General features: G+C 39.8%; 1 protein-coding gene across 1 annotated transcript in view; it reads right to left on the bottom strand.

Annotated features, from left to right (window-relative positions):
* UGT3A1 (UDP glycosyltransferase family 3 member A1) overlaps nt 1–26,725 on the bottom strand; it is a 35,731-nt gene continuing 9,006 nt past the window's right edge. Inside the window, 6 exon segments of the mRNA XM_043887824.1 lie at nt 1–1,044; nt 1,404–1,623; nt 8,244–8,475; nt 13,755–13,774; nt 13,777–14,285; nt 16,539–16,653. Coding sequence (XP_043743759.1) covers nt 768–1,044; nt 1,404–1,623; nt 8,244–8,475; nt 13,755–13,774; nt 13,777–14,285; nt 16,539–16,653 — 1,373 coding nt within the window. The 3' untranslated portion in view covers nt 1–767.

Raw genomic sequence — 26,725 nt, 5'->3', positions numbered from 1 at the left:
TTAAGGAGGAATTTAATTCCATTTCAGAATGCAAAAGCAAACAGGAAGACAGGATCCCTGAAGGTAAAATATTTCATGAGAGCAACAAACCAGAGAGGCAACTTGGTAGAACAGTACAGGACAGGTGTTCAAAAAAAATTTTTTTTAAAGCTACAGACAGCAGGATGAGTCACCATACCAGCCCTCCACCACCTGTCTCCAGGCTGTGTCCAGGAAACAAAAAAACACTTTAAAACTCCAGAGTGTTTAAGCCACTCTTTTTCTAGCTTCTGTTACTAGGAACTGAATGTCATCCCCAAGGGTTTACCACATGTAGAGATGTTCTTTGCTAAGTGGGATGGAGGATGAAATGTTTCCTAAATCAAAAGGTTTGGGCCAGCCACGGCTCCTGGACCTAAGGCCCCCAAGCCTTGCATGGAGGTTCCATTTCTCCACTTAGGTTTTCGTGACCCTAATTATTCAAGTTGGGAATCTTGAGGACGGAACATTGAAACATGGGCAGCAGGTGGCCTCAGCTGTGGACCAAAGGCAGGCTCCAGGCCTGACAGTGAAGGAGGTGCTCTGCGCAGGAGGGGACCAAGTCCTCACAGGGGTGTCCCCGCCAACCTGCAGGACAGAGGTCAGGCTTCCTGAGCTGTGAGGTGAGACGAAAAGGAAATGCAGGAGGAAGGCTGACAAGGAAGAACCGACCAAACAGCTTGAGTGAGCTTTATGAAAAGTGAAAGAAAGAGAAACAGGGAAAGAGCCTGAGAAGGCTCCACTTAGCCTCAGGCCTTCTTCAGCTTCCTGGCCCCACACAGCCACCTGGCCACCAGGCCCAGCAGCTTCCCACAGAGCCATGTGGTGCCCAGGGTGACCACCAGCAGGAACAAGAGGACGTCCAGTAGGTACTGCTCATACCACGGCTGCTGGAAGGCATGGGGCTCGAGGTGGGCTGCACCCCCTGTCTGGAGGATGTGGTCGATCCAGCCCACCAGCCGCTGGGCGGGGGTCAGGGGCTGCGAGCGTCTGATGATGATGGCGGCCTCTGCGGCAGATTTGTACCTATCGACAGAGACAGAGGGGAGGTGTTAACTCAAGTGGTCTCAGAATTCTTAGACACCTTGTATCACACACACAGGCACATACACACTTTCTACCATAGGCACAAAAGACTTCCTTTCAAGGAAAATTGTTGGCCTGGTCTTGCCACTGTCCAACTGAGTCTGCTTGAAAAGTTCAAATTGATTCTTGCATGCAAAGACCCATGCTTAGTGTTGAAAGTGCTAACATGTAAAAGTACACCAATATTATTCTGTGTCCTGGAAGTTTCAGCTTTTACTACACTAAGACCCACGTGGTGTCCATCATGGCTTACACCTCCGTCAAGCATTAACGAACCACAAGCCCCGAGAGCTGCACACCTCTTGTCTTCCATGACTTGCTTCATCTTCAGAGCCAATGTCTCGGCCTTCATCTGTTCTAACTGGATAGAGACACTGAACTTTTTGGTTTCTACTCGGAGCACATTTTCATGCTGGTCTGCAAAGACAGGAATCCCCACCATGGGCACACCATGCTGGATGGCCTCCATGACACTGTTCATCCCACCTTGGGTGACAAAAAGGCGGATGCGAGGGTGCGCTGTTGCAAATTAGAAAGAGAGCAGGACACCTCAGGATGAAAAGTTTCAGGACAACAAGCAAAGCAACAAGGGTAAAAAGAATGTAAAAAGGGATCTCAACATGCTGTGAAAAAAAATGAATTTACTGACTTATCTCAGGACACATTCAAGGGTGAATATTCTTTTTTTTCCATTTATTTTTATTAGTTGGAGGTTAATTACTTTACAGTATTGTAGTGGTTTTTGCCATACATTGACATGAATCAGCCATGGATTTACATGTGTTCCCCATCCTGAATATTCTAAGACACAGATTTTGTTCTTGTCTCTGTACAGAAACTTCTCACCTCAGCCCTAATCCATCTAAGACTCAGAACCCAGGGAAAGCTGCAGAGAAGAGTGATAAGCAAGGCATATTCCTCCCCCCACCTATTCATCCATCCATCCATCCATCCATCTCTACCGTGTCTCTTTGCTTCTCATCTCTGTTCTCTCTCTATTACTCTCTCCCACAATCATTCTCTACATCTCTGTTTCTCTCTCTCTCTCTTTCTGTCTCTTTGTCTTTAGGTCACTTGATCTTTTGCTCTCTAGGTCTCTCCCTCTCTTCTCCACTGCTTATTCATATCTCATTTATCTGAATTTTTAACACTATCATTGACATAACAACTCATGTGGCATTTATAAAACTTACCACTACAAGTATTTTCTCCTCAATTTTATGAGAAATCTCTAAGGTAGGGAATAATGGGCCATACATTTCATCATTTCCAGTTCCTGTATGCCTACCCCACCCTTACTTTTGTTATTGTTCAGTCACTCAGTGGTGTGCAATTCTTTACGATGCCATGGACTGCAGCATGCCAGGCTTCCCTGTCCTTCACCATCTCCCACAGCTTGCTCAAACTTATATCCATCAAGTTGGTGATACAATCCAATCATCGTGTCCTCTGTTGCCCCATTTCCTCCTGCCTTCAATCCTTCCCAGCATCAGTGTCTTTTCTAATAAGTCAGCTCTTTGCATCAGGTAGACAAAGAATCAGAGCCTCAGCTTTAGCATCAGTCCTTTCAATGAATATTTAGGATTGATTTCCTTTAGGATTGACTGATATGCTTGCAGTCCAAGGGGCTCTCAAGAGTCTTCTCCAACACCACAGTTCAAAAGTATCATTTATTCAGTGCTCAACCTTCTTTACAGTACAATTCTCACATCCATACATGACTACTGGAAAAACCATATATGGACATTTGTAGGCAAAGTGATGTCTCTGCTTTTTAATACACTGCCAAGGTCTGTCATAGTTTTTCTTCCAAGGAGCAAGCGTCTTTTAATTTCATGGCTGCAGTCACCATCTGCAGTGATTGTGGAGCCCAAGAAAATAAGTCTGTCAATGTTTCCCATCTGTTTGCCATGACATGATGGGATCGGATGCCATCATCTTAGGTTTTTTGAATGCTGAGTTTTAAGCAAGCTTTTTCACTCTCCTCTTTCACCTTCATCAAGAGGCTCTTTAGTTCCCCTCTACTTTCTCCCATAAGAGTGGTATCATCTGCATATCTGAGGTTATTGATATTTCTTCCAGCAATCTTGTTTCCAGCTTCTGCTGCATCCATCCTGGAATTTCACATGATGTACTCTGCATATAAGTTAAATAAGCAGGGTGACAATATACAGCCTTGACCTACTTCTTTCCTCCTTTGAGCCATAAATCAAATCCCTTATGAATATACAGTGGAAGTGAGAAATAGAGTTAAGGGACTAGATCTGATAGACAGAGAGCCTGATGAACTATGCACGGAGGTTTGTGACATTGTACAGGAGAGAGGGATCAAGACCATCCCTATGGAAAAGCAATGCAAAAAGGCAAAATGGTTGTCTGAGGAGGCCTTACAAATAGCTGTGGAAAGAAGAGAAGCAAAAAGCAAAGGAGAAAAGGAAAGATATTCCCATTTGAATGCAGAGTTCCAAAGAATAGCCAGGAGAGATAAGAAAGCCTTCCTCAGCGATCAGTGCAAAGAAATAGAGGAAAACAACAGAATGGGAAAGACTAGCGATCTCTTCAAGAAAATTAGAGATACCAAGGGAACATTTCATACAAAAATGGGCTCAATAAAGGACAGAAACAGTATGGACCTAACAGAAACAGAAGATATTAAGAAGAGGTGGCAAGAATACACAGAACTATACAAAAAAGATCTTCATGACCCACATAACCACAATGGTGTGATCACTCATCTAGAGCCAGACATGCTGGAATGTGAAGTCAAGTGGGCCTTAGAAAGCATCACTATGAACAAAGCTAGTGGATGTGATGGAATTCCAGTTGAGCTATTTCAAATCCTGAAAGATGATGCTGTGAAAATGCTGCACTCAATATGCCAGCAAATTTGGAAAACTCAGCAGTGGCCACAGGACTAGAAAAGGTCCGTTTTCATTCCAATCCCAAAGAAAGGCAATGCCAAAGAATGCTCAAACTACCACACAATTGCACTCATCTCACACACTAGCAAATTAATGCTCAAAATTCTCCAAGCCAGGCTTCAGCAATACATGAACCGAGAACTTCCAGATGTTCAAGCTGGTTTTAGAAAAGGCAGAGGAACCAGAGATCAAATTGCCAATATCCGCTGGATCATCAAAAAAGCAAGAGAGTTCCAGAAAAACATCTATTTCTGCTTTATTGACTATGCCAAAGCCTTCGACTGTGTGGATCACAATAAACTGTGGAAAATTCTGAAGGAGATGGGGATACCAGACCACCTGACCTGCCTCTTGAGAAACCTGTATGCAGGTCAGGAAGCAACAGTTAGAACTGGACATGGAACGACAGACTGGTTCCAAATAGGAAAAGGAGTACATCAAGGCTGTATACTGTCACCCTGCTTATTTAACTTATATGCAGAGTACATCATGAGAAACGCTGGGCTGATGGAGCACAAGCTGGAATCAAGACTGCCGGGAGAAATATCAATAACCTCAGATATGCAGATGACACCACCCTTATGGCAGAAAGTGAAGAGGAACTAAAAAGCCTCTTGATGAAAGTGAAAGAGGAGAGTGAAAAAGTTGGCTTAAAGCTCAACATTCAGAAAACTAAGATCATGGCATCTGGTCCCATCACCTCATGGGAAATAGATGGGGAGACAGTGGAAACAGTGTCAGACTTTATTTTTTGGGGCTCCAAAATCACTGCAGATGGTGATTGCAGTCATGAAATTAAAAGACACTTACTCCTTGGAAGGATATTTATGACCAACCTAGATAACATATTAAAAGGCAGAGACATTACTTTGCCAACAAAGGTCCGTCTGGTCAAGGCTATGGTTTTTCCAGTGGTCATGTATGGATGTGAGAGTTGGACTGTGAAGAAAGCTGAGTGCCGAAAAATTGATGCTTTTGAACTGTGGTGATGGAGAAGACTCTTGAGAGTCCCTTGGACTGCAAGGAGATCCAACCAGTCCATCCTGAAGGAGATAAGTCCTGGGTGTTCATTGGAAGGACGGATGCTGAAGCTGAAACTCCAAGACTTTGGCCACCTCATGCGAAGAGTTGACTCATTGGAAAAGACCCTGATGCTGGGAGGGATTGGGGGTGAGAGGAGAAGGGGATGACAGAGGATGAGATGGCTGGATGGCATCACCGACTCGATGGGCATGAGTTTGAGTAAACTCCGGGAGTTTGTGATGGACAGGGAGGCCTGGCGTGCTGTGATTCATGGGGTCGCAAAGAGTCGGACATGACTGAGCAATTGAACTGACTGACAGACTGTTGTCCCATGTCTGGTTCTAACTGTTGCTTCTTGACCTGCATACAGGTTTCTCAGGGGGGCAGGTAAGGTGGTCTGATATTCCCATCTCCTTAAGAATTTTCCGCAGTTTGCTGTGATCCACACAGTCAAAAGCTTTAGCATAATCAATGAAGCAGAAGTAGATATTTTTCTGGAATTTTTTGGCTTTTTCTATGATCCAACAGATGTTGGCAATTTGATCTCTGGTTCCTCTGCCTTTTCCAAATACAACTGAAACATCTGGAAGTTCTTGGTTCATGTACTATTGAAGCCTAGCTTGAAGGATTCTGAGCATTACTTTGCTAGAATGTGAAATAAGTGCAATTGTGTGGTAGTTTGAACATTCTTGGGCATTGTCCTTCTTTGGGATTGGAATGAAAACTGACCTTTTCCAGTCCTGTGGCCACTGCTGAGTTTTCCAAACTTGCTGACATATTGAGTGCAGCACTTTCACAGCATCATCTTTTAGGATTTGAAATAGTTCAACTGGAATTCCATCACCTCCACTGGCTTTGTTCCTAGTGATCCTTCCTAAGGCCCACTTGACTTCACATTCCAGGATATCTGGGTCTAGGTGAGAGATCACATCATCGTGGTTATCTGAGTCAAACATCTTTTTTGTATAGTTCTTCTGTGTATTCTTGCCACCTCTTCTTAATATCTTCTGCTTCTCTTAGGTCCATACTATTTCTGTCCTTTATTGTGCCCATCTTTGCATGAAATGTTCCCTTGGTATCTCAAATTTTCTTGAAGAGCTCTCTAGTCTTTCCTTTTCTATTGTTTTCTTCTATTTCTTTGCACTGATCACTGAGGAAGGCTTTCTTATCTCTCCTTGCTTTTCTTTGCAATTCTGCATTCAGTTGGATATAGCTTTCCTTTTCTCCTTTGCCTTTCAGCTATTTGTAAGTCCTCCTCATATAACCATTTTGCCTTTTTGCATTTCTTTTTCTTGGGGATGCTTTTGATCACCGTTTCCTGTACAATGTCATGAACCTCCATCTATAGTTCTTCAGGCATTCTATTAGATCTAGTCCCTTTAATCTATTTGTCACTTCCACAGTATAATCATAAGAGATTTGATTGATTTTGGGAGGGATTGGGGGCAGGAGGTGAAGGGGATGACAGAGGATGAGATGGCTGGATGGCATCACCGACTCAATGGGTATGAGTTTGAGTAGACTCCGGGAATTGGTGATGGACAGGGAGGCCTGGTGTGCTGCGATTCATGGGGTCGCAAAGAGTCAGACACGACTGAGTGACTGAACTGAACTGATACCTGAATGGCTTAGTGGTTTTCCCTACTTTCTTTAATTTAAGACTGAATTTGGCAATAAGGAGTTTCTGATCTGAGCCACAGTCGGGTTCCAGTCTTGTTTTTGCTGACTGTATAGATCTTCTCCATCTTCAGCTGCAAAGAATATAATCAATCTGATTTCAGTATTGACCATCTGCTGATGTCCATGTGTAAAGTTGTCTTTTGTGTTGCTGGAAGAGGGTGTTTGCTATGACCAGTGCGTTCTTTTAACAAAATTCTGTTATCCTTTGCCCTGCTTCATTTTGTACTTCAAGATCAAACTTGCCTGTTACTCCAGGTATCTCTTGACTTCCTACTTTTGCATTCCAATCACCTAAGATGAAAAGGACATCTTCATTTGGTGTTAATTTTAGAAATTCTTGTAGGTTATCATAGAATTGTTCAACTTTAGCTTCTTTGGCATTAGTGGTTGGGGCATAAACTTGGATTACTGTGATATTGAATGGTTTGTATTGGAAACAAACTGAGATCATTCTGTCATTTTTGAGCCTGCACCCTCATTGAGAGAAAACTAAAACAAGTGTTAATGAAGAGTTCATTTCAAACTCTGCGTCTCAATAGGGATGTGAATCAGAATCCAGTTGGTTTCTTTGGAAGGGGGACTTCTTTTCCCTACCCCATGCCTTCTTAATTCAATGTTCAGAACTCTCTATCTTAAATTCCCCAATATGTTTTTGAACCACAATCTTGGCTATGATGCTCTGATTCAGTCAGTGTAACAGTGAGGAGTATCCAAAAAAACAATAAAGAGACAAAGAAAACCTTTTTGGATGTAATGAGCTCTCTACCACCAAAGGATTTAATGAACCAAATAACCAGCTATGAGATTACTGTTTGGCATGTAGATATTATGGTACACCCTTCAGACACCACCAGCATCAACTTTGTAAAGGTATGAGTTGCTCACACCTGTGGTACTAAGAAGAATGTATCAATATGTATGGATATATGTTTGTATAATGGCACATGGCTGATAAGGAGAATGGGGAGGCAGAGGGTAGATCAATAGCATCACCAAGTCAATGGACATGAATTTGAGAAAACTCTGGGAGATAGTAGAGGACAGAGGAACCCGGCATGCTTCAGTCTTTGGGATTGCAAACAGTTGGACATGATGTAGCAACTGAGCAACAACAAAAAACTCTGGCTGAACAAGGGCTCAAGAGACCATGGGAAACAGTGACAATGTGCCGCCTTATATGAGTTCTCAGACAAACTGTTGAAAATCATCTTGGATTGTGTTTGAGCAACCCTCTTTAGTGCCAGATAAAGTATGGTCAAAATAAACTGAAAGTGATAGCACTTCTGACTGCAGGTATCAGAAATGGAAAAGAAGAGGAAATGCTGTTTGGGGTATTTTCGAGGTATAGCCTGATTTCTCAACAACTCCAGTTGGCTGTTCCATTCCTTGGAATACTTACCTTCATTTATCAGCCACTTCTTTTCATGCTAACAGGATTGCCTAACTAGAGGTCAGAGCCCTAATGAACCCCAAAGATACATAAGGACGAGAGAAGTAGACTTGGAAAGTCCTTACCCAAGAGGTCATTCTGAGGAAGCCAGTCCGTGATTTTTACGTTTGCTGCCAATTTGACATCTTTGGGCCAATGAGAAGGCTTACACTTCCATACCACCCCTTGAGGGAGATGAGCAAAGGCAGCACTCATTTCCTTGAGAATCTCCTGGGACTGATATCTGCTCACGATGGAGCCCAAGGCCACAAGGACAAAACCAGAGTCTCCAAATTTGGCAATGAAATTCTCAAGTTCCTGCAGAGAGGTAGGAAAGGAAAGGAGGTGAATAATGTTGTCAATGAAAGCCTAGACGGCCAAAAAATGAAAATCATCTATTTACTGAACATACTCTCCTGTTAACAGTTAGAGTTTACTGCCTTGAAACTGTTCTTCATAGCCTCTAAGACAGCTCAGTGCCCTCTGCACCATGCTCAGATCCTCTGGATAGATGGCCTTGAAGAAATTTTTATGAAACCTTGGGACACATTTTCCCATATAAATACTTTAAATACTCACAAATGGATGTGAAGAGAGCTTTAGGTAACCAGCCGCCATGATGGTGCACATTGCACAGAGGTACTTAAAGACTGCAGCACCAACGTCTAGACCCAGAGCGTCCACGTATAACAATGTTTTATGGAAGAGGAAAGTTGAAGTGGTGGGAATCTCTTTCTTCATTGAAAACATGATCCCAGTACCAGAGTCATCCTCAACTCTCCTTCTATGTCCAGGCAGATACAGTCATTCAGGAGTATTCCAATGTCAGATCAGAGGAGCTAGAGCCTGGGGGAGTGTAGCCTGCTGTCCTGGCCCATTTGGGCCTGGTGGGCCTTCTGGGGACTGAGGTAGACATGCTGGGAGAATATTCTGCTGTAAGTCTCCTTCATAATCTTTTTAGAAACCTGTATAGCTTCTTTGTTGAGGTATCTGTTCAGGTTTGTGGATCATTTTTTAATTGATTTTTTCTGTGTTGTTGAGTTCTAAGTATTCTTTGTATATTCTTAACATCAGTCTTTACCAGGTAGGTTTTCAGCAAATATTTATTTCCAATCTGTGGTTTCTCTCCTGATTCTCTTGACAAGGTCTTTCTCAGGACAGATAAATTTCAATTTAACATACTTATCAACTCTTTTAAAGTACTTATTAACTCTTTATTTCTTAGAATATATCCTAGGTTTTATGTCTAAACAGTAATCACCAGACTCTATTTCATTTAGATTTTTTCCTATGTTATCTTCTAGGCATTTTATACTTTTCCATTTTATATTTAGGTATATTGATCCATTTTTTAGTTAATTTTTGTTAAGCAGGGAAGGTCTGGGTCTAGATTCAATTTTTTTGCATGTGAATGTCCAGTTGCTCCAGCACTTTTTGTTGAAAGTATCTTTTCTCCGTGGTATTGCCTTTAATCCACTGTCAAAGATCAGTTGACTAAATTCATGTGCATCTTATTTGTCTATTCTTTTTCTAAGACCACACTGTCTTAATTACTGTCCTTCACAGTAAGTGGCAAAGGTGAGTAATGTCAGTTCGTCAACTTTGTTCTGTCTTCAATATTGCACTAGCTCTTCAAGCTTTTTGCCTCTCCATACAAACTTGAGGATCAGTTTGTCAATATTCACAAAATAACTTACTGAGGTTTTGATTGTGGTTTACAGTGAATCTTTAGATCAATCTGAAGAGAACTGACATCTTGACAACATTGAGTCTTCCTATCCATTAACATGGAATATCTCTCCATTTATTTAGTTCTTTGATTTTTTTTATCAGAGTTTTGCATGTCTTCTCATATAAATTTTATATATATTTTATTAGATTTATTTTTAAGTATTTCATTTTGCAGAATGCTAATATAGGTGGTGCAGTGGTAAAGAATCCGCCTGATGATATAGGAGATGCAAGTTCAATCCTTGGGTCACAAAGATTCCCTAGAGAAGGAAAACGATTATTCTTGCCTGAATAATCCCATGGACAGAGCGGCCTGGTGGGCTACAGTTTATGGGGTTTCAAAGAGTCGGACATAACTGAGCAAGCATGCAATATATAATATTATGTTTTAAATTTCACATTCTCTCTGTTCATTGCTAGTGTATAGGAAAGGGATTGGTTTTGTACATTAAACATATATTCTAAAAAAAAAAAACAAACAAAAAACCCATATATTCTGTGACATTGCTATAATTACTAATTAGTTCCAGGAGTTTTTTCTTGACTTTTCTGGATTTTTACATGGACCATCCTGTCATCTGTGAATAAAAACAGTTTCATTTCTTCCTTCCTAATATATTTGATTTTTGTTCCTTTTTTTTTCTTTTTTGGTCTTACTGCTTTAACTGGGACTTTCACTAGAAGTTAAAAAGAGGTGGTTGTGGCCAGTCAGCCAGAACTAGCTCCAGGATCCCCTGGGGTTCTGCAGTCAGTGGCATCATGACCCAACCTTGCCAACCAGCAGCTTGCCAACTGCCCCACAAAGCAAGGCCTGGCAACCAACTGGACCAGAGTCAACTCACACCTACCAGAGCATCCACAGTAGTCAACCTGCCACAACATAAGAATCCATGCAGCCCAAACAAAGGATAGTCCTAAAAAATATAGCTCTGGTAAGCAGGGTGGGGGGTGTGCACCGCTGTGACATATAGGATGATTCCTACAAAAGATCCCTTCTCCAAGGTCAGGAAGAGTAACCAACCTAACAAGTACATAGAAATTGAAATAGCAAATTAGGCAAAATGAAGTTACAGAAGAATATGATCCAAGCAAGTATTAATAAATAAGATACTTAAGTGAAATAAAGATAGCAATCTACCAAAATAAAGAAAAGAATTCAAGATGATGATCATAGAGATGATCAAAGTATTCAGGAGAAGAGGGGATAAACAAACTGAGAAGTTAGAAGTTTTTAACAAAAAGTTAGAAAATATGAAGAAGTACCAAATAGAAGTGAAAAATACACTAACTGAAGTGGAAAATGCACTAGAAGGAACTGACAGAGTAGATGATACAGAGGGATGGATCAGTGAACTGGAAGACAGAGTAATGGACATCACTGAAGCTGAACAGGAAAGAAGAAAGAATCAAAAGAAATGAAGACAGTTTGAGAGACCTTGGGGACAATATCAAACATACTAACACTTTATAAGGGTCCAGAAGGAAAAGAGAGAGGGAAAGGGGCAGAGAATATTTATGAGGACATAATAGCTGAAAACTTCCTTAACCTGGGAAATGAAATAGACATCCAGGTACAGGAATCACAGAGTCCCAAACAGGATAAACCCAAAGAGGACCATACCAATGCACACTGTAATTAAAATGGCAAAAGTTAAAGAGAGAATAATAAATGCATCAAGAGAAAAGCAACAAGTTACGTACAAAGGAACTCCCATAACAGTATCAGCTGATTTTCAGCAGAAACTCTGCAAGCCTGAAGGGAGTGGCACAACATAGTTAAAGTGATGAAAGGGAAAAACCTACAAACAAGAATACTTTCATTTAGATTTGATGGAGAAATCAAAAGTTTTACAGACAAGCAAAAAACTAAGAGAGTTTAGCACCACCAACCCAATGTTACAAGAAATGTTAAAGGGGCCTCTCTAAACAGAAAGGAATAGGCCACAATTAGAAACATGTAAATTACAAAAGGAAAAACACATTGGTGAAAGTAAATATACAGTAAAGGTAGTAAATCAACCACATGCAAAGCTAGTATGAATACTAAAGAACAAAAGTAGTCAAATTGTCTATTTCCACAACAAGCAGTTAAGATATACATAAAACCAAAAAAGAAGTAAAATATATTGCAAAAAAGCAGTTATGAGGGGAGAGGGAGTAAAAAGCAGACTTGATAAAATGCATTTGAAATTAAGACTAGCAACTTAAAATAATCACATATATAAATGGATTGCTACATACAAACCTCATGGTAATCACAAATCAAAAATCTATAATAGATACACACATAAAGAGTAAGAAATTTACACATAACACTAAAGATAGTCATCAAATTATAACAGAAGAGAACAAAAGAAGAAGAAAGGAACAAAAAACTACAAAAACAACCCTAAAACAATTACCAAAATAGCAATAAGTACATACCTATCAATAATTACTTTAAATGTAAATGAATGAGATACTCCAAATAAAAGACATAGAGTGGCTGAATGGATACAAAAACAAGACCCATATATATTCTTCCTATAAGAGACTTACTTCAGATCTAAAAACACAGACAGACTGAAAGTGAGGGAATGGAAATAGGTATCCCATGCAAATGGAAATCAAAAGAAAACCAGGGTAGCAATACTTACATCAGACAAAATAGACTTTAAAACAAAGACTATAATAAGAGAAAAAGAAGGACATCACATAATGATCAAGGAATAAATCCAAAAAGAAGATACAACAATTATAAATATATATGCACCCAACATGATGTTGTTGTTTGGTTGTTTAGTCACTAAGTCGTGTACGACTCTTTGCAACCCCATGGACTGTAGCCTGCCAGGATTCTCTGTCCATGGGATTTCCCAGACTAGAATACTGGAGTGAGTTGCCATTTCCTTCTCCATGGGGGATCTTCCACCTAAATACATAAAGCATATATTAACCAACATATGTTGAGGATGTGGGAAAGTTGCAACACTTACATTGTCAGGAATGCAAAATTGTGCAGTCACTATGTAAAATAATACAGAGAATCATCAAAAAATTAAAAATAGAACTAATAAAATAATCCAGCAATCCTAGTTTTGTGTATATACATAAACAAATGGGAATTAAGATCTGAAAGAGATATCTATATTCCCATGTTCACTGAAGCACTATACACAATAGCCAAGATGTGGAAACAACCTGAAATGTCCATCAAAAGACAAATGGTTAAATAATATGTAGTATAAACATCCTCTGTAGTGTAAGCCCCCTTCTCCTTCTGCTTTCTATCTGCCTTCAGTCCATGGGGTCACAAAGAGTTGGGCATGACCTGGTGACTGAACAACAACAGTATAAACATACAATTAGCTTGTGAAAGCTTCATAAACAAGGAAATTTTTCAATATGTGTAAACATGAATGAAACTTGAGGACATTATGCTAAATGAAATGTCAGTCACAAAAGGGCAAATACTGCAGGATTTCACTTATATAAAGTATCTAAAATAACCAAATTCATAGACTCAAAGAGTGGAAGCTGGTTTCCAGGGACTGGAGGAAGGGGAAATGGGTAGCTACTTTTCAATGGAGGCAGGGTTTCGGTGAAGCAGAAAGAATAGGATCTAGAAATCTGCTATATAGCATGGCACCTATAGTCAATAATAATGTGTTGCACTGTTAAATACTTGTTAAAAGGGTAAATCTCGTATTAAGTGTCTTACAACAGAAAAATAAAATACAAAATTAAAAAATTAAATGAAAAGATTTATACTAGGTGTTTTTCCTATCTCACTCTACTTAAATCCCAGGATCCTAGTGGCAGGAGCAGATACCAATTCTGCACTGAAGACCTCTGCATGAAATTCACACTCTCAGGTTTTTATTTACCTGTGGTACTGGTCTAACAGTTTGACCATTAAGCCTCCAACATTCACAGTGTTGGGAAGCAGAGGCCGAGCAAATTCAAAGGCAAAGTCAGAATTAACAAACCACAGCTCTGCTTTCTTTAGAAGATGAGATAAAACTGGCCTAGAACCTTCCTGGAAATGTTCCTTGATGGTGTTGTCAAAGGTAGAGTGTATTTGCCACTGCTCCACAGAGAAAACAAATGACATCAGAAAATTCTTCACTCTACCCCAGAAGTCCATATGGTCAGTTAGGAAAGACTGGAATACTGGAACATAAGACAAGGGGCTTGGCAGGCCAATGTCCAGTCTGCTAACCGATGTGGGAAGAATGGACACAAACAGCTTCTCAAGTTTCTCAGCAATTAGAAATGAACACAAGTCAAAGGCATCAACAACTATCAGGTTGAAGTTCTCATTCTTTAAGGAATCCATGATATCACATCTCCTTAGCAAATAACTGCATTGAGTCCCAAGTATTTCCATTAAATTTACAAAGTGTTCAGATTCTTTTCTGTAAGAAAAAAAAATTAATAACAAATACTCACTGGAGGTCTTAATTTCACAATTTTTAGGATAATCTTCAGCTCAAAGAAAACATCCCAGTTAAGAAAGACAGCCTATTTTTACCCACCAATTTTACTGCTGTCCAAGAAATATCCTCTATTCTATCACTCTGGTCCAGGTGTTTCTACTTCCTAAAATATACTCACTTCTTCCCTTCTCCTTTCTTTGACCAAACCAAATTCACCCACCATCATGCCAATTCAAGGTCCCTCTGCTTTGGGAGTCATCACCTACTGTAGCAAATCTCGTGGTTCCATGTCTATTTGAAATATTCTGTGATGTTCTGTTTTATTTTCATCTGTATAATGACTTACGAGCAACTGTCTTGTTTTCCAGCCAAGCTGTGAAAGTAACTTCATGACAGAGTCCATCAATACTGATGATGATTTTGCTTTTATAAAACCACATTATATATCCTGCATCTGATAGCTTGTCTCACACAAGGAACTTCCTGATACTAATATTAGAATACAAATTCTAAACTGAATATGAGATTTATATCCTTCTAATGTAAAGTTAAATGATTTAGAACAAACAAAAATGAAACTTTGTTTGAAACTTGTTAACAGCCTTTCCACTTTATGCTCACCGGGGTATTTATAGAAGTTAATGCTCAATTTTTACTGACAGGAAATTAAGACTCATTTATTACCCTATTCCAGGAACTATTCTCCATCATGGTTTTTCCATCACTGCCTGCAAAGAAAATGATCCTTTTTGTATAGCACAGGGAGAAATAGACAAGAATGTTTGTGGCCAGGTGTTTTGAAGACCCATGGGCCTCCTCGTCTAGCAAAGGACTGAAAGAATCAATGGCTCAGCAAACTCATAACCTGTACAACACTACACCATGTCAGCCCACTTAAAGAAAGCCAACAAGGTTGATAATTCATTAGCAATATGAAGATCTCTACCTGCTCTTTAGAATAAACATTGAGTGATGGTGATTAGCTGAAATTATCCTCTATTATATTTTTTAAAGATTCTACATAAAGAATGATTGCCAAATATCAGGGAGAAATTCAAAATAGGAAGTACAAAGTCCTCAAAAGTAGAACATTAATCCTATCTGAAATTAAGTTGGATTCATTGAAAAAGATTACAAGACGACACGGTGTGGTGTCCCCATGAACTATAGCCCACCAGGCTCCTCTTTCCACGGAATTCTCCAGGCAAGAAAACTGGAGAGGGCAGCCATTCCCTTCTCCAGAGGATCTTCCTGACTCAGGGATTGAACCCAAGTCTCCTGCATTGCAGGCGGATTCTTTACAGTCTGAGCCATCAGGGAAGCCTTATGCTCAGTATATTCCACCACACGTGTGTGTGTATAGAACCAGTCTTCAAAGAAATCAAGTTGCAAGAGAAGAAACAAGACATAGACTTTAAAAACACAGGCCTAACAACACAAGGCAACAGAAAGTTTCAAATGAGTACTTTAGACCAGATCTTTTAAAGTGGAGAGAATCTGATCTTCTAGTTTTAGAGAGTAAGAAAGTTTTAAGAAAAAGTCAGATTTGAACACAACCTTGATAGTGAGTAGAATTTTTAAAGAAAGGGGGTGGGTTAAGCCACTGCAATTAGCCAACTGAGCCATGGATTTTATCTTTCTTCTTATATGTCAAAGATAAAGAACTTTCTATACATCCTAGGTGATGACAAAAACTCTCAGGCTCATCTCTCACTGTGCTTCTTAAAGGTATTTGAGGTATTTTTAATGTATTTAAAAGAACAGCATTTAAAGGTATGAAAAAAAATCAATGTTCATGATGAGTGTTTTTCCATTCTTGAATTTATATAAGGAGAATGGAGAAAAAATAAGTATAAAATGGTGGGTAGGGTTTGTTTTATCAACAATGAGAAGTTAAGTTGTCTATCTCTCCTGTGTTGGGGAGAGTATACACAAAGTCTATAAGTGATGTATCGCCAACAAGATCCAGGAGCAACAATCCCTCACAACTATCCGCCACAACTAAAAGCAGAAATTCATGATTTTCACGGAAAAAGGACAGTATACAGTCTAGATAGTATGAAGACCATCTGCTCCATCCATCCACCCACCACCCCATATCATTCATCCTTCTCTCCATCCATTTATCCATCAACTCATCTATTGCTCTTAAATGTATTCCCAGTATCCATATACCCATCCATTTATTTGAATCACTAAAATAATAGGTTTTTCACTGAGAGAATAAATTACCTGCTGTGCAAAGCTTCTGTCACAAACAAATCCAGACATTTCCTTATTTCATTTTCAAGATCTCCAGGTGAATGCCAACTGATAACTTGGAATGAGTGTTCCTCCTTTTCTAAATCTAAGAAAACACCAACAGGGAAATATTTAATATGTCACATAACTCAGATCAGTATTAGCATGATATCATAGTCTACTTATTGCAATAATTTTATATATATTTAGATGTTTTCTTCTTGAATCTTTTCTTGCCCTCTCATTCCTTTAATCCTATGACAATACTTATTAAGAACTTCACAAATATTCAGTCACTATTATTCCTTTAAAGTGTTAGAGTTTCCATTTAAAGCCTTTGGTTAAAGGTATTCCTCATTTTACTGGTGAGAAAACAAAGATGAATGGGGTGCCAAACAAACTGTCAAGGATGCACATGTGGTAAGTAGTATACTTTGTATTAAAGTTATATATAAATGTGTATATAATATATATACATATACTTGTGCACAAATATACGCTATAAAAAAAAAGAAAGGTCAACATACAGTGGGGAGGATTCTGGGAAGATGATAGAGTAGGAAGCACCAGAAATCTGTCTCTCCACCTAAACAACAAATGCACTGGCATAATCTCCTAAAATAATTATTTTGGAACTTGAAGTCCATGGAGGGCTTGCAACTTCCAGGGTGAAAATATCAATAACGTTGACAAATATTTAGCTAGAAATACTCAGAAAAAAAGAGAGAGAGAATACTCAAATTACTAAAATACAAAATGAAAATGGTGTCATTGCTCTAATTATACAGAAATTAGTATTATAAGAAATACTCTGAAAAACTGTACACCAACAAATTGGATAATCTAGATGAAATTTTAAAATTCCTAGAGACATAAAACCAATTAATAGTAAATCACGTAGAAATAGAAAATTTGAATAGATTTATAAGTCATAAGGAAATTAAATCAGCAGTCAAAATCTCTCAATAAAATCACGTCTGGATTCAATGGTTTCACTAGTAAATCCTACCAAGCATTTAAAGAAGAAATAATACTACTCCTTCCCAAATTGTTCCAAAGAGCTGAACAGATGGAAACACTTCCAAACTCATTTTATGAAGCCAGTATATCCCTGATACCAAAGCCAGACAGTTCAGTACAGTTCAGTCACACACTCGTGTCCAACTATTTGCGACCCTATGGACTGCAGCACACCAGGCTTCCCTGTCCATCACCAACTCCTGGAGCTTGCTCAAACTCATGTCCATCAAGTTGGAGATGCCATCCAACCATCTCATCCTCTGTCGTCCCCTTCTCCTCCTGCCTTCAATCTTTCCCAGCAGCAGGGTCTTTTCTAAGGAGTCAGTTCTTCACCTCAGGTGGCCAAAGTATTTGAGTTTCGGCTTCAGCATCAGTCCTTCCAATGAATATTCAGGACTGATTTCCTTCACGATTGACTGGTTTGATCTCCTTACAGTCCAAGGGGCTCTCAAGAGTCTTCTCCAACACCACAGTTCAAAAGCATCAATTCTTCGGCGCTCATCTTTCTTTATAGTCCAATTCTCACATCCATACATGACCACTGGAAAAACCATAGCCTTGACAAGACAGACCTTTGTTGGCAAAGTAACATCTCTGCTTTTAATATGCTATCTAGGTTCGTCATAGCTTTTCTTCCAAGGAGCAAGCATCTTTTAATTTCATGGCTGCAGTCACCATCTGCAATGATTTTGGAGCTCAAGGAAATAAAATCTATCTCTGTTTGCATTGTTTCCCCATCTGTTTGCCATGAAGTAATGGGACCAGATGCCAAGATCTTTGTTTTTGAACACTGAGTTTTAAGCCAGCTTTTTCATTCTCCTCTTTCACCTTTATCAAGAGGCTCTTTAGTTCCTCTTTGCTTTCTGCCATAAGGGTGGTATCATCTGCATATCTGAGGTTAATGATGTTTCTCCCGGCAATCTTGATTCCAGCTTGTGCTTCATCCAGCCTAGCATTTCACATGATGTACTCTGCATAAAAGTTAAACAAGCAGGGTGACAATATACAGGCTTGATGTACTCCTTTCCCAATTTGGGAAAGCCAGACAAGGGCACTACAAAAAAAGGAAACCTACAGACTAGTGTCCTTTATGAACATTGATACAAAAGCCTTCAACAAAAAAGCAGCAAATCAAATTCAACAGAATATGAAGAGGATTATACACAATGATTTATTCCTCGAAGGCAAAGATAGCTCAGTAAACAAAAACCAGTTGATAAAAGATACTAGATTTACAGAATTAAGGACAAAAATAACATGACCAATTCAACTGCTGCAGAAAAAGCATTTGATAAAATTCAACATCCATTTGTAATTTAAAGAAAAACACTCAACAAACTAGGAATAGAAGGAAACTACCTCAACTCTTCAGAGTCCCTTGGACTGCAAGGAGATCCAACCAGTCCATCCTAAAGGAGATGAGTCCTGGGTGTTCATTGGAAGGACTGATGTTGAAGCTGAAACTCCAATACTTTGGCCACCTGATGCGAAGGGCTGACTCATTTGAAAAGACCCTGATGCTGGGAAAGATTAAAGGCAGGAGGGGAAGGGGATGACAGAGGAAGAGATGGTTGGATGGCATCACCGACTATATGGACATGAGTTTGGGTAGACTCCAGGAGTTGGTGATGGACAGGGAGGCCTGGCGTCCTGCGGTTCATGGGGTTGCAAAGAGTCAGACACAACTGAGCAACTGAACTGAACTGAACTGAACCTCAACATAGTAAAAACCATATATGAAAAACCAATAGCAAACATCATACTCAGTGAAGAAAGACTGAAAACTTTCCACTAAGGTCAGTAACAAGGCAAGGAGACTTCTTAACTATTTCCATTCAATATAGTATTGGAAGATGTAGCCAGAGTAGTCAGGCAAAGGAAGCAAGGAAGGAAAAAAGGGCATCCAAATTGGAAAGGAAGAAGTAAAAGAATATCTGTTCTCAGATGATGTAATCTTACATGTTAAAAACCCTAAAGATTCCACAAAAAAATGTTAGAACTAAAAAATGAATTCATCAAAGTAACAAGATAAAAAGTTCATACATAAAAATTAGTTGCATTTCTATACTATAAATGAATACTCTAAAATATTTTCAAAAAGAATTCCAAATACAATAGCATCAAAAAGAATAAAATACTTAGGATTTAGCTTAGCCAAAGAGTTGAAAGATTCGTGAAGTGAAAACTGCAAAGCAATGTTGAAGGAAATTAGAGAAGACAAATAAATGTAAATACATTCCATGTTCATGAATTGGAAGACTCAGTTGTTAAGATGTCGATACCACCCAAAATGATCTATAGATTCAACACAATCCCTATCAAAATCCCAATGATGTCTTTTGCAGTAATGGGGGGAAAAACCCATCTTAAAACTCCTTTGAAATCTCTAATATCTCAAATAGCCAATGCCACAAGCACCCATGCTCAGGCATGTCCCACTCTTTGAGACCCTATAGACTATAGCCCACCAGGCTCCTCTGTATGGAATTTTCCAGGCAAGAATACTGGAGTGGGTTGCCATTTAATACTCCAGGGGATCTTCCCGACCCAGTGATTGAACCTGAGTCTCTTGCATCTCCTGCATTGGTAGGCAGGTTCTTTACCACTGTACCACCCACAGCCAAAGCAATCATGAAAAAGAACAAAGCTGGAGGAATCACACTTCCTGATTTCAAAATTCACTGGAAAGCTACAATAATTAATACAGTATGGAACTGGAATAAAACAGACATGCAGACCAATAGAAAAAGAGCTCCCAAAAACATTTTTAACAAGGGACCATGACCATTCAATGAGAAAGCAAAGTCTTTTCAACAAGTGATACTGGGAAAACTTGATCTCCACACACAAAAGAATAAAATCGTCAGTTCCAATTCAAGATGGTAACATACATGTTGAATGAAGTAAATCAGACACAGAAGGAGAAATACCATATGGCATCCCTTATATGTGGAATCGAAAAAGAAACGATCCAAATGAACTTATTTACAAAACAGAAAGAGACTCACAGACTTAAAGAATGAACTTAGGGTTGCCCCAGGGGCGGGGGAGAAGAATGGAAGGAAGGGATAGTTGGGAAGTTCGGGATGGACATGTACACACTGCTATATTCAAAATGAATAACCAACAAGGACCTACTGTATAGCACATGGAACTCTGCAGCAGCAGCCTGGATGGGAGGGGAGTTTGGGGGAGAACGAACACATGTATATGTATGGCTGAGTCCCTTCACTGTCCACCTGAAGCTATCACAACATGGTTAACTGGCTATACTCCAATACAAAATAAAAAGGTTTTTTAAAAAAGATGGTGATGTAGGAGGCTCTTGAACTTCTATTTGATGGCTTCATGAACCCATCATATTTGTAGCATACAGATCAATGCCCTCTGTAAGAAATCCAGGAGCTAACTGAGTGACTATGCATCTATTGAGCAAAAAAAGAAAACAGCACATCAAAATGGGTAGGAGAGGCTGAGACACAATCTTACCATAAACCCCAGCCTGGACACAACAACCCACAGTTGGGAAGGAACTCATAACTCCCAGCTTCTTCCTGAGAAGCAAAGGATTTGAACCCCCACATCTGGAGCTCCAACATTTAAAATCTCTACTTGACGGACAAGCCCCCCAGTCCTCTAGATTTCAGAGCAGATGGCATTCACCTCCACAAGAAACACAAGGATATAGCAAACTAAGTAACAGGTTTCCACCTGCTCATGAGGATCCGCTATGGCTAACCCTCCTGGACCCAGCAGAGAGCAGCAGACTAACAAATCCTCAGTCTTTCCATGAAAGAGATCTACTTGCTTATCTTCAAAGTTATCATAACTGATTTTAAAAGAAATCCTACAAAATAATATGTATATATTATATAGTATGTTATATAATATATTATTGGGTCTATAACACATGGAAATGTAATATATTATCAACAACAAAAAGAGCAGTGGGGCTGAGGAAAGCCAAACTGGGCCAAGAAAAAGAATCTAGATGGTACTAACACATAAAATTATGAGAAACACAAATTAAAAATACTAAGTTTGATAGAACAAAAGTTTTACATATATACTTTCCCTCCTTCATAAAAGATATAAAAATAATTTAAGTAATAACTATAACAAAGCATTGTTCAGTCTGTAACATTTACAGATGTAATGTGTATAACAAAAATGCCATTGAAAAGAGGACAATGGAGAACTATAAATGAGTAAGAGCTCTATATCTCACTGGAATTAAGTTAATAGAAATTTAATTAAGCAAGTGACTATATATATGTGTATATATATATATAAATATATATACATACACATACATACACACACACACACACATATACATACATGTGTCCAGTGGCTTAGTGGTGTCTGACTCTTTCCGGACCCATGGACTTTAGCCCACCAGGCTCTGTCCATGGCATTTTCCAGGCAAGAATACTGGAGTGGGTTTTGCCATTTCCTACTCCAGGGGATCTTCCCAACCGAGGGATGGAACCTGTGTCTCCTGCATCTCCTGCATCGGCAGGCAGATTCTTTACCACTTTAGCCACTTGGGAAGCTCACTTTGTATATATGTATGTATGTATACATATCTCTTGGCTGCACAGGGCAGCATGTGGGATCTTAGTTCCTTGACCAGGGATCAAACCCTCACCCCCTCTAGTGGAAGCACAGAGTCCTAACCACTGGACCTCCAGGGCAGTTCCAAGCAGGTGATTCTAATGAGATAAGATGTATACAGTAAGTCCTAGAACAACTGCTATGAAGACCTATAAGACCTTCTAGAACTTACACCCCAAAAAGATGTCCTTTTCATTATAGGGGACTGGAATGCAGAAGTAGAAAGTCAAGAAACACCTGGAGTAACAGGCAAATTTGGCCTTGGAGTACAGAATGAATCAGGGCACAGGCTAATAGAATTTTGCCAAGAGAATCTACTGGATATAGCAAACACTCTCTTTCAACAACACAAGAGAAGACTAGACATGGACATCACCATCAACACTGAAATCAGATTGATTATATTCTTTGCAGCCAAAGATTGAGAAGCTCTATACAGTCAGCAAAACAAGACCAGGAGCTGACTGTGGCTCAGATCATGAACTCCTTATTGCCAAATTCAGACTTAAATTGAAGAAAGTAGGGAAAACAACTAGACCATTCAGATATGACCTAAATCAAATCCCTTATGATTATATAGTGGAAGTGAGAAATAAATTTAAGAGACTAGATCTGATAGACAGAGTGCCTAATGAACTATGGACAGAGGTTCATGACATTGTACTGGAGACAGGGATCAAGACCATCCCCAAGAAAAAGAAATGCAAAAAGCAAAATGGCTGTCTGAGGAAGCCTTACAAATAACTGTGAAAAGAAGAGAAGCAAAAAGCAAAGGAGAAAAGGAAATATATACCCATTTGAAGGCAGAGTTCTAAAGAATAGCAACGAGAGATAAGAAAGCCTTCCTCAGTGATCAGTGCAAAGAAATAGTGAAAAACAATAGAATGGGAAAGACTAGAGATCTCTTCAAGAAAATTTGAGACACCAAGGGAATATTTCATGCAAAGATGGGCTCAATAAAGGACAGAAATGGTATGGACCTAACAGAAGCAGAAGATATTAAGAACAGGTAGCAAGAATACACATAAAAACTGTACAAAAAAGATCTTCATGACCCAGATAATCATGATGGTGTGATCACTCACCTAGAGCCAGACATTTTGGAATGTGAAGTCAAGTGGGCCTTAGGAAACATCACTACGATCAAAGCTAGTGGAGGTGATGGAATTCCAGCTGAGCTATTTAAAATCCTAAAAGTTAATGCTGTGAAAGTGCTGCACTCAATATGTCAGCAAATTTGGAAAACTCAGCAGTGGCCACAGGACTGGAAAAAGCCAGTTTTCATTCCAATCCCAAAGAAAGGCAATGCCAAAGAATGCTCAAACTACCACACAATTGCACTCATCTCACATGCTAGTAATGGTGAAAATTCTCCAAGCCAGGCTTAAACAATACATGAACCATGAACTTCCAGATGTTCAAGCTGGTTTTAGAAAAGGCAGAGGAACCAGAGATCAAATTGCCAACATCCACTGGATCATCAAAAAAGCAAGAAAGTTCCAGAAAAACATCTATTTCTGCTTTATTGACTATGCCAAAGCCTTTGACTGTGTGGATCACAACAAACTGTGGAAAATTCTTCAAGAGATGGGAGTATCAGACTACCTGACCTGCCTCTTGAGAAATCTGTATGCAAGTCAGGAAGCAATAGTTAGAACTGGACATGGAATAACAGATTGGTTCCAAATAGTACATCAAGGCTGCATATTGTCACCCTGCTTGTTTAACTTATATGCAGAGTACATCATGAGAAACGCTGGGCTGGATGAAGCACAAGCTGGAATCAAGATTGCCAGGAGAAATTTCAATAACTTCAGATATGCAGATGACACCACCCTTATGGAAGAAATCAAAGAACTGAAGAGCCTCTTGATGAAAGTGAAAGAGGAGAGTAAAAAAGTTGGCTTAAAGTTCAACATTCAGAAAACTAAGACCATGGCATCTGGTCCCATCACTTCATGTCAAATAGATGGGGAAGCAGTGGAAACACTGGCAGACTTTATTTTGGGGTGAGGGGCTCCAAAATCACTGTAGATGGTGATTGCAGCCATGAAATTAAAAGAGACTTACTCCTTGGAAGGAAAGTTATGACCAACTTAGACAGCATATTAAAAAGCAGAGACATTACTTGGCCAACAAAGGTCCATCTAGTCAAGGCTATGGTTTTTCTAGTAGTCATGTATGGATGTGAGAGTTGGACTAAAAAGAAAGCTGAGCACCGAAGAATTGATGCTTTTGAACTGTGGTGTTGGAGAAGACTCTTGAGAGTCTCTTGGACTGCAAGGAGATTCAACCAGTCCATCCTAAAGGAGATCAGTCCTGGGTGTTCATTGGAAGGACTGATGATGAAGCTGAAACTCAAATACTCTGGCCACCTGATGCGAAGAAATGACTCATTGGAAAAGAACCTGATGCTGGGAAAGATTGAAGGCAGGAGGAGAAGGGGACAACAGAGGATGAGATGGTTGGATGGCATCACCAACTCAGTGGACATAAATTTGGGTAAACTCTGGGAGCTGGTGATGGACAGGGAGGCCTGGTGAGCCGCAGTCCATGGGGTCACAAAGAGTCAGACATGACTGAGTGACTGAACTGAAATGGAAACCAACTGCTAAGGAAAAAAAAAAAACTTTTAAAACAGTGAAGAAATTATTAAAGAATTTAAAATACAAAATAGAAAATATCCACTTAATGTAAAGAAGATAAAAAAGGGAGAAGACAGGAACTAAAATGGATGCAGAATTAGGATATCAACAAGGAAGCCAAATGTTTGAACACAACTATAAACCAATTATGGATAACAGGGATCTATAAAGCACTCCACCCAACAACAGCAAAATGTATTTTTTTCAAGTGCACACAGAACATTCTCCAGAACACACCATGTTTAAGCCATTACTAAAACACAATAAAAGAAAAAAAAATACATGGTTATTTTCTCCAACATAGTGGAGTGAAATTAGAAATCAGAAACAAAGAATTTGAGAAACTCACAACCACTTGAGCATGGAAACAGCAAACTCCTTAAGTAACACCAGTAAAATGATGGTGTAAGAATTTCTAGCCCCATCCCCTCCCAGAAACACCAATCTGAACAACTATTCGTGCATGAAAATAACTTCACAGGAGCTAAGGATTCCAGGCAGGGGATCACAGCACCTGGGCAAAGCACAGAAATGAGAAAAGATGTATTGAAGAGAGTAGGAATGCTAGATTCATATTACCCACCTTACCTCTCCAGCAAGCCCAGGCAGCCCAGCATAGGGACAGCTACCTTTCCCACGGGAGAAAGAAAGTGAAGTAAGATCCAACTTTACCATGTACCCTGATACTGGCCCACCCCAGCACAGAACTGACTTCCACGGTCAGAGATGCCTTCCATGGCACCAGGCTTCCCAGGCACTCCCACAAACCCAGGTCCCTGGCCCACCCTGTTGCCTGCCAGCTACCATGGTCCCAGACTCCTAAAGACTCTCACAACTCAGGTTTACCCCAATTATCAGGCCATGCATGTGCCGTGAAGTCACTTCAGTCATGTCTGACTCTTTTCAAACCCAAGGACTGCAGCTCACCAGGCTTCTCTGTCCATGAAATTCTCCAGGCAAGAATACTGGAGTGGGTTGCCATTTCCTTCTCCAAGGGATCTTCCCTACCCAGAGATCAAACCTGAATCTCTCACGTCTCCTGCATTGGCAGGTAGATTCTTTACCACTAGTGCCACCTGGGAAAAACAGGTGTAGTAGACAGCCTCTGAGGCTGCCCCTCCTCCTTCACATTCCTTCCTCCTGGTGTTCAAGCTCTCATGTAACTCATCTCCCCTTGAGTGTGGGCTGGACCTCAGGACTCACTTCGAACAAGAAAAACATAGCAAGATTGTGTGCTCAGTAGCTCAGTTGCTCAGTCATGTCTGACTCTTTTGTGACCCGAAGGAGTGTAGCCCACCAGGCTACATGGGATTTTTCCAGACAAGAATACTGAAGCAGGTTGCCATTTCCTCCTCCAGGGGTCTTCCCGACCCCGACCCAGGCACCAACCCACATCTCCTGTGTCTTCTGCACTGCAGAGGGATCCTTTACCCCTGAGTCACTGGGGAAGCCCATAGTATCAGGCCAACCCCTGCAAATATGGACTGCCAACAAGCTTCCAAAAACCCAGGCTTTCAGCCTACCACAGCACCAGACTAGCCCCCATAGACGCAAGCTCTTCTGGAAAACTAAGGAGACAGCACTCTCAAGTTCATCCTATAAGGCAAGCATTGTACTGATATCAATGCCAGAAAAACACATCTCAAAGAAATCACAGAACATATCCCACATGAATACAGATATAAAATTTTAAACCAAAATTTAAGGCAACTGAATCTAAAAATATATAAAATGGAATATATATCTTGACCAAGTCAATCAACATTCCCATGAAATGAGGTTAGTTTAACATTTGAATATCAATCAGTGAAATTCATGTTAGTAGAATAAACAAAAAATTATATATTCATACCAATACATATAGCAAAAGCATGAGATTCAGTCTCATCAAAATTA

This window comes from Cervus elaphus, chromosome 25 (assembly GCF_910594005.1).
Source record: "Cervus elaphus chromosome 25, mCerEla1.1, whole genome shotgun sequence".
Classification (NCBI taxonomy): Eukaryota; Metazoa; Chordata; class Mammalia; order Artiodactyla; family Cervidae; genus Cervus; species Cervus elaphus.
Note: the sequence above shows the minus strand (reverse complement) of the source record. Positions and strands in the feature narration are given on the sequence as shown.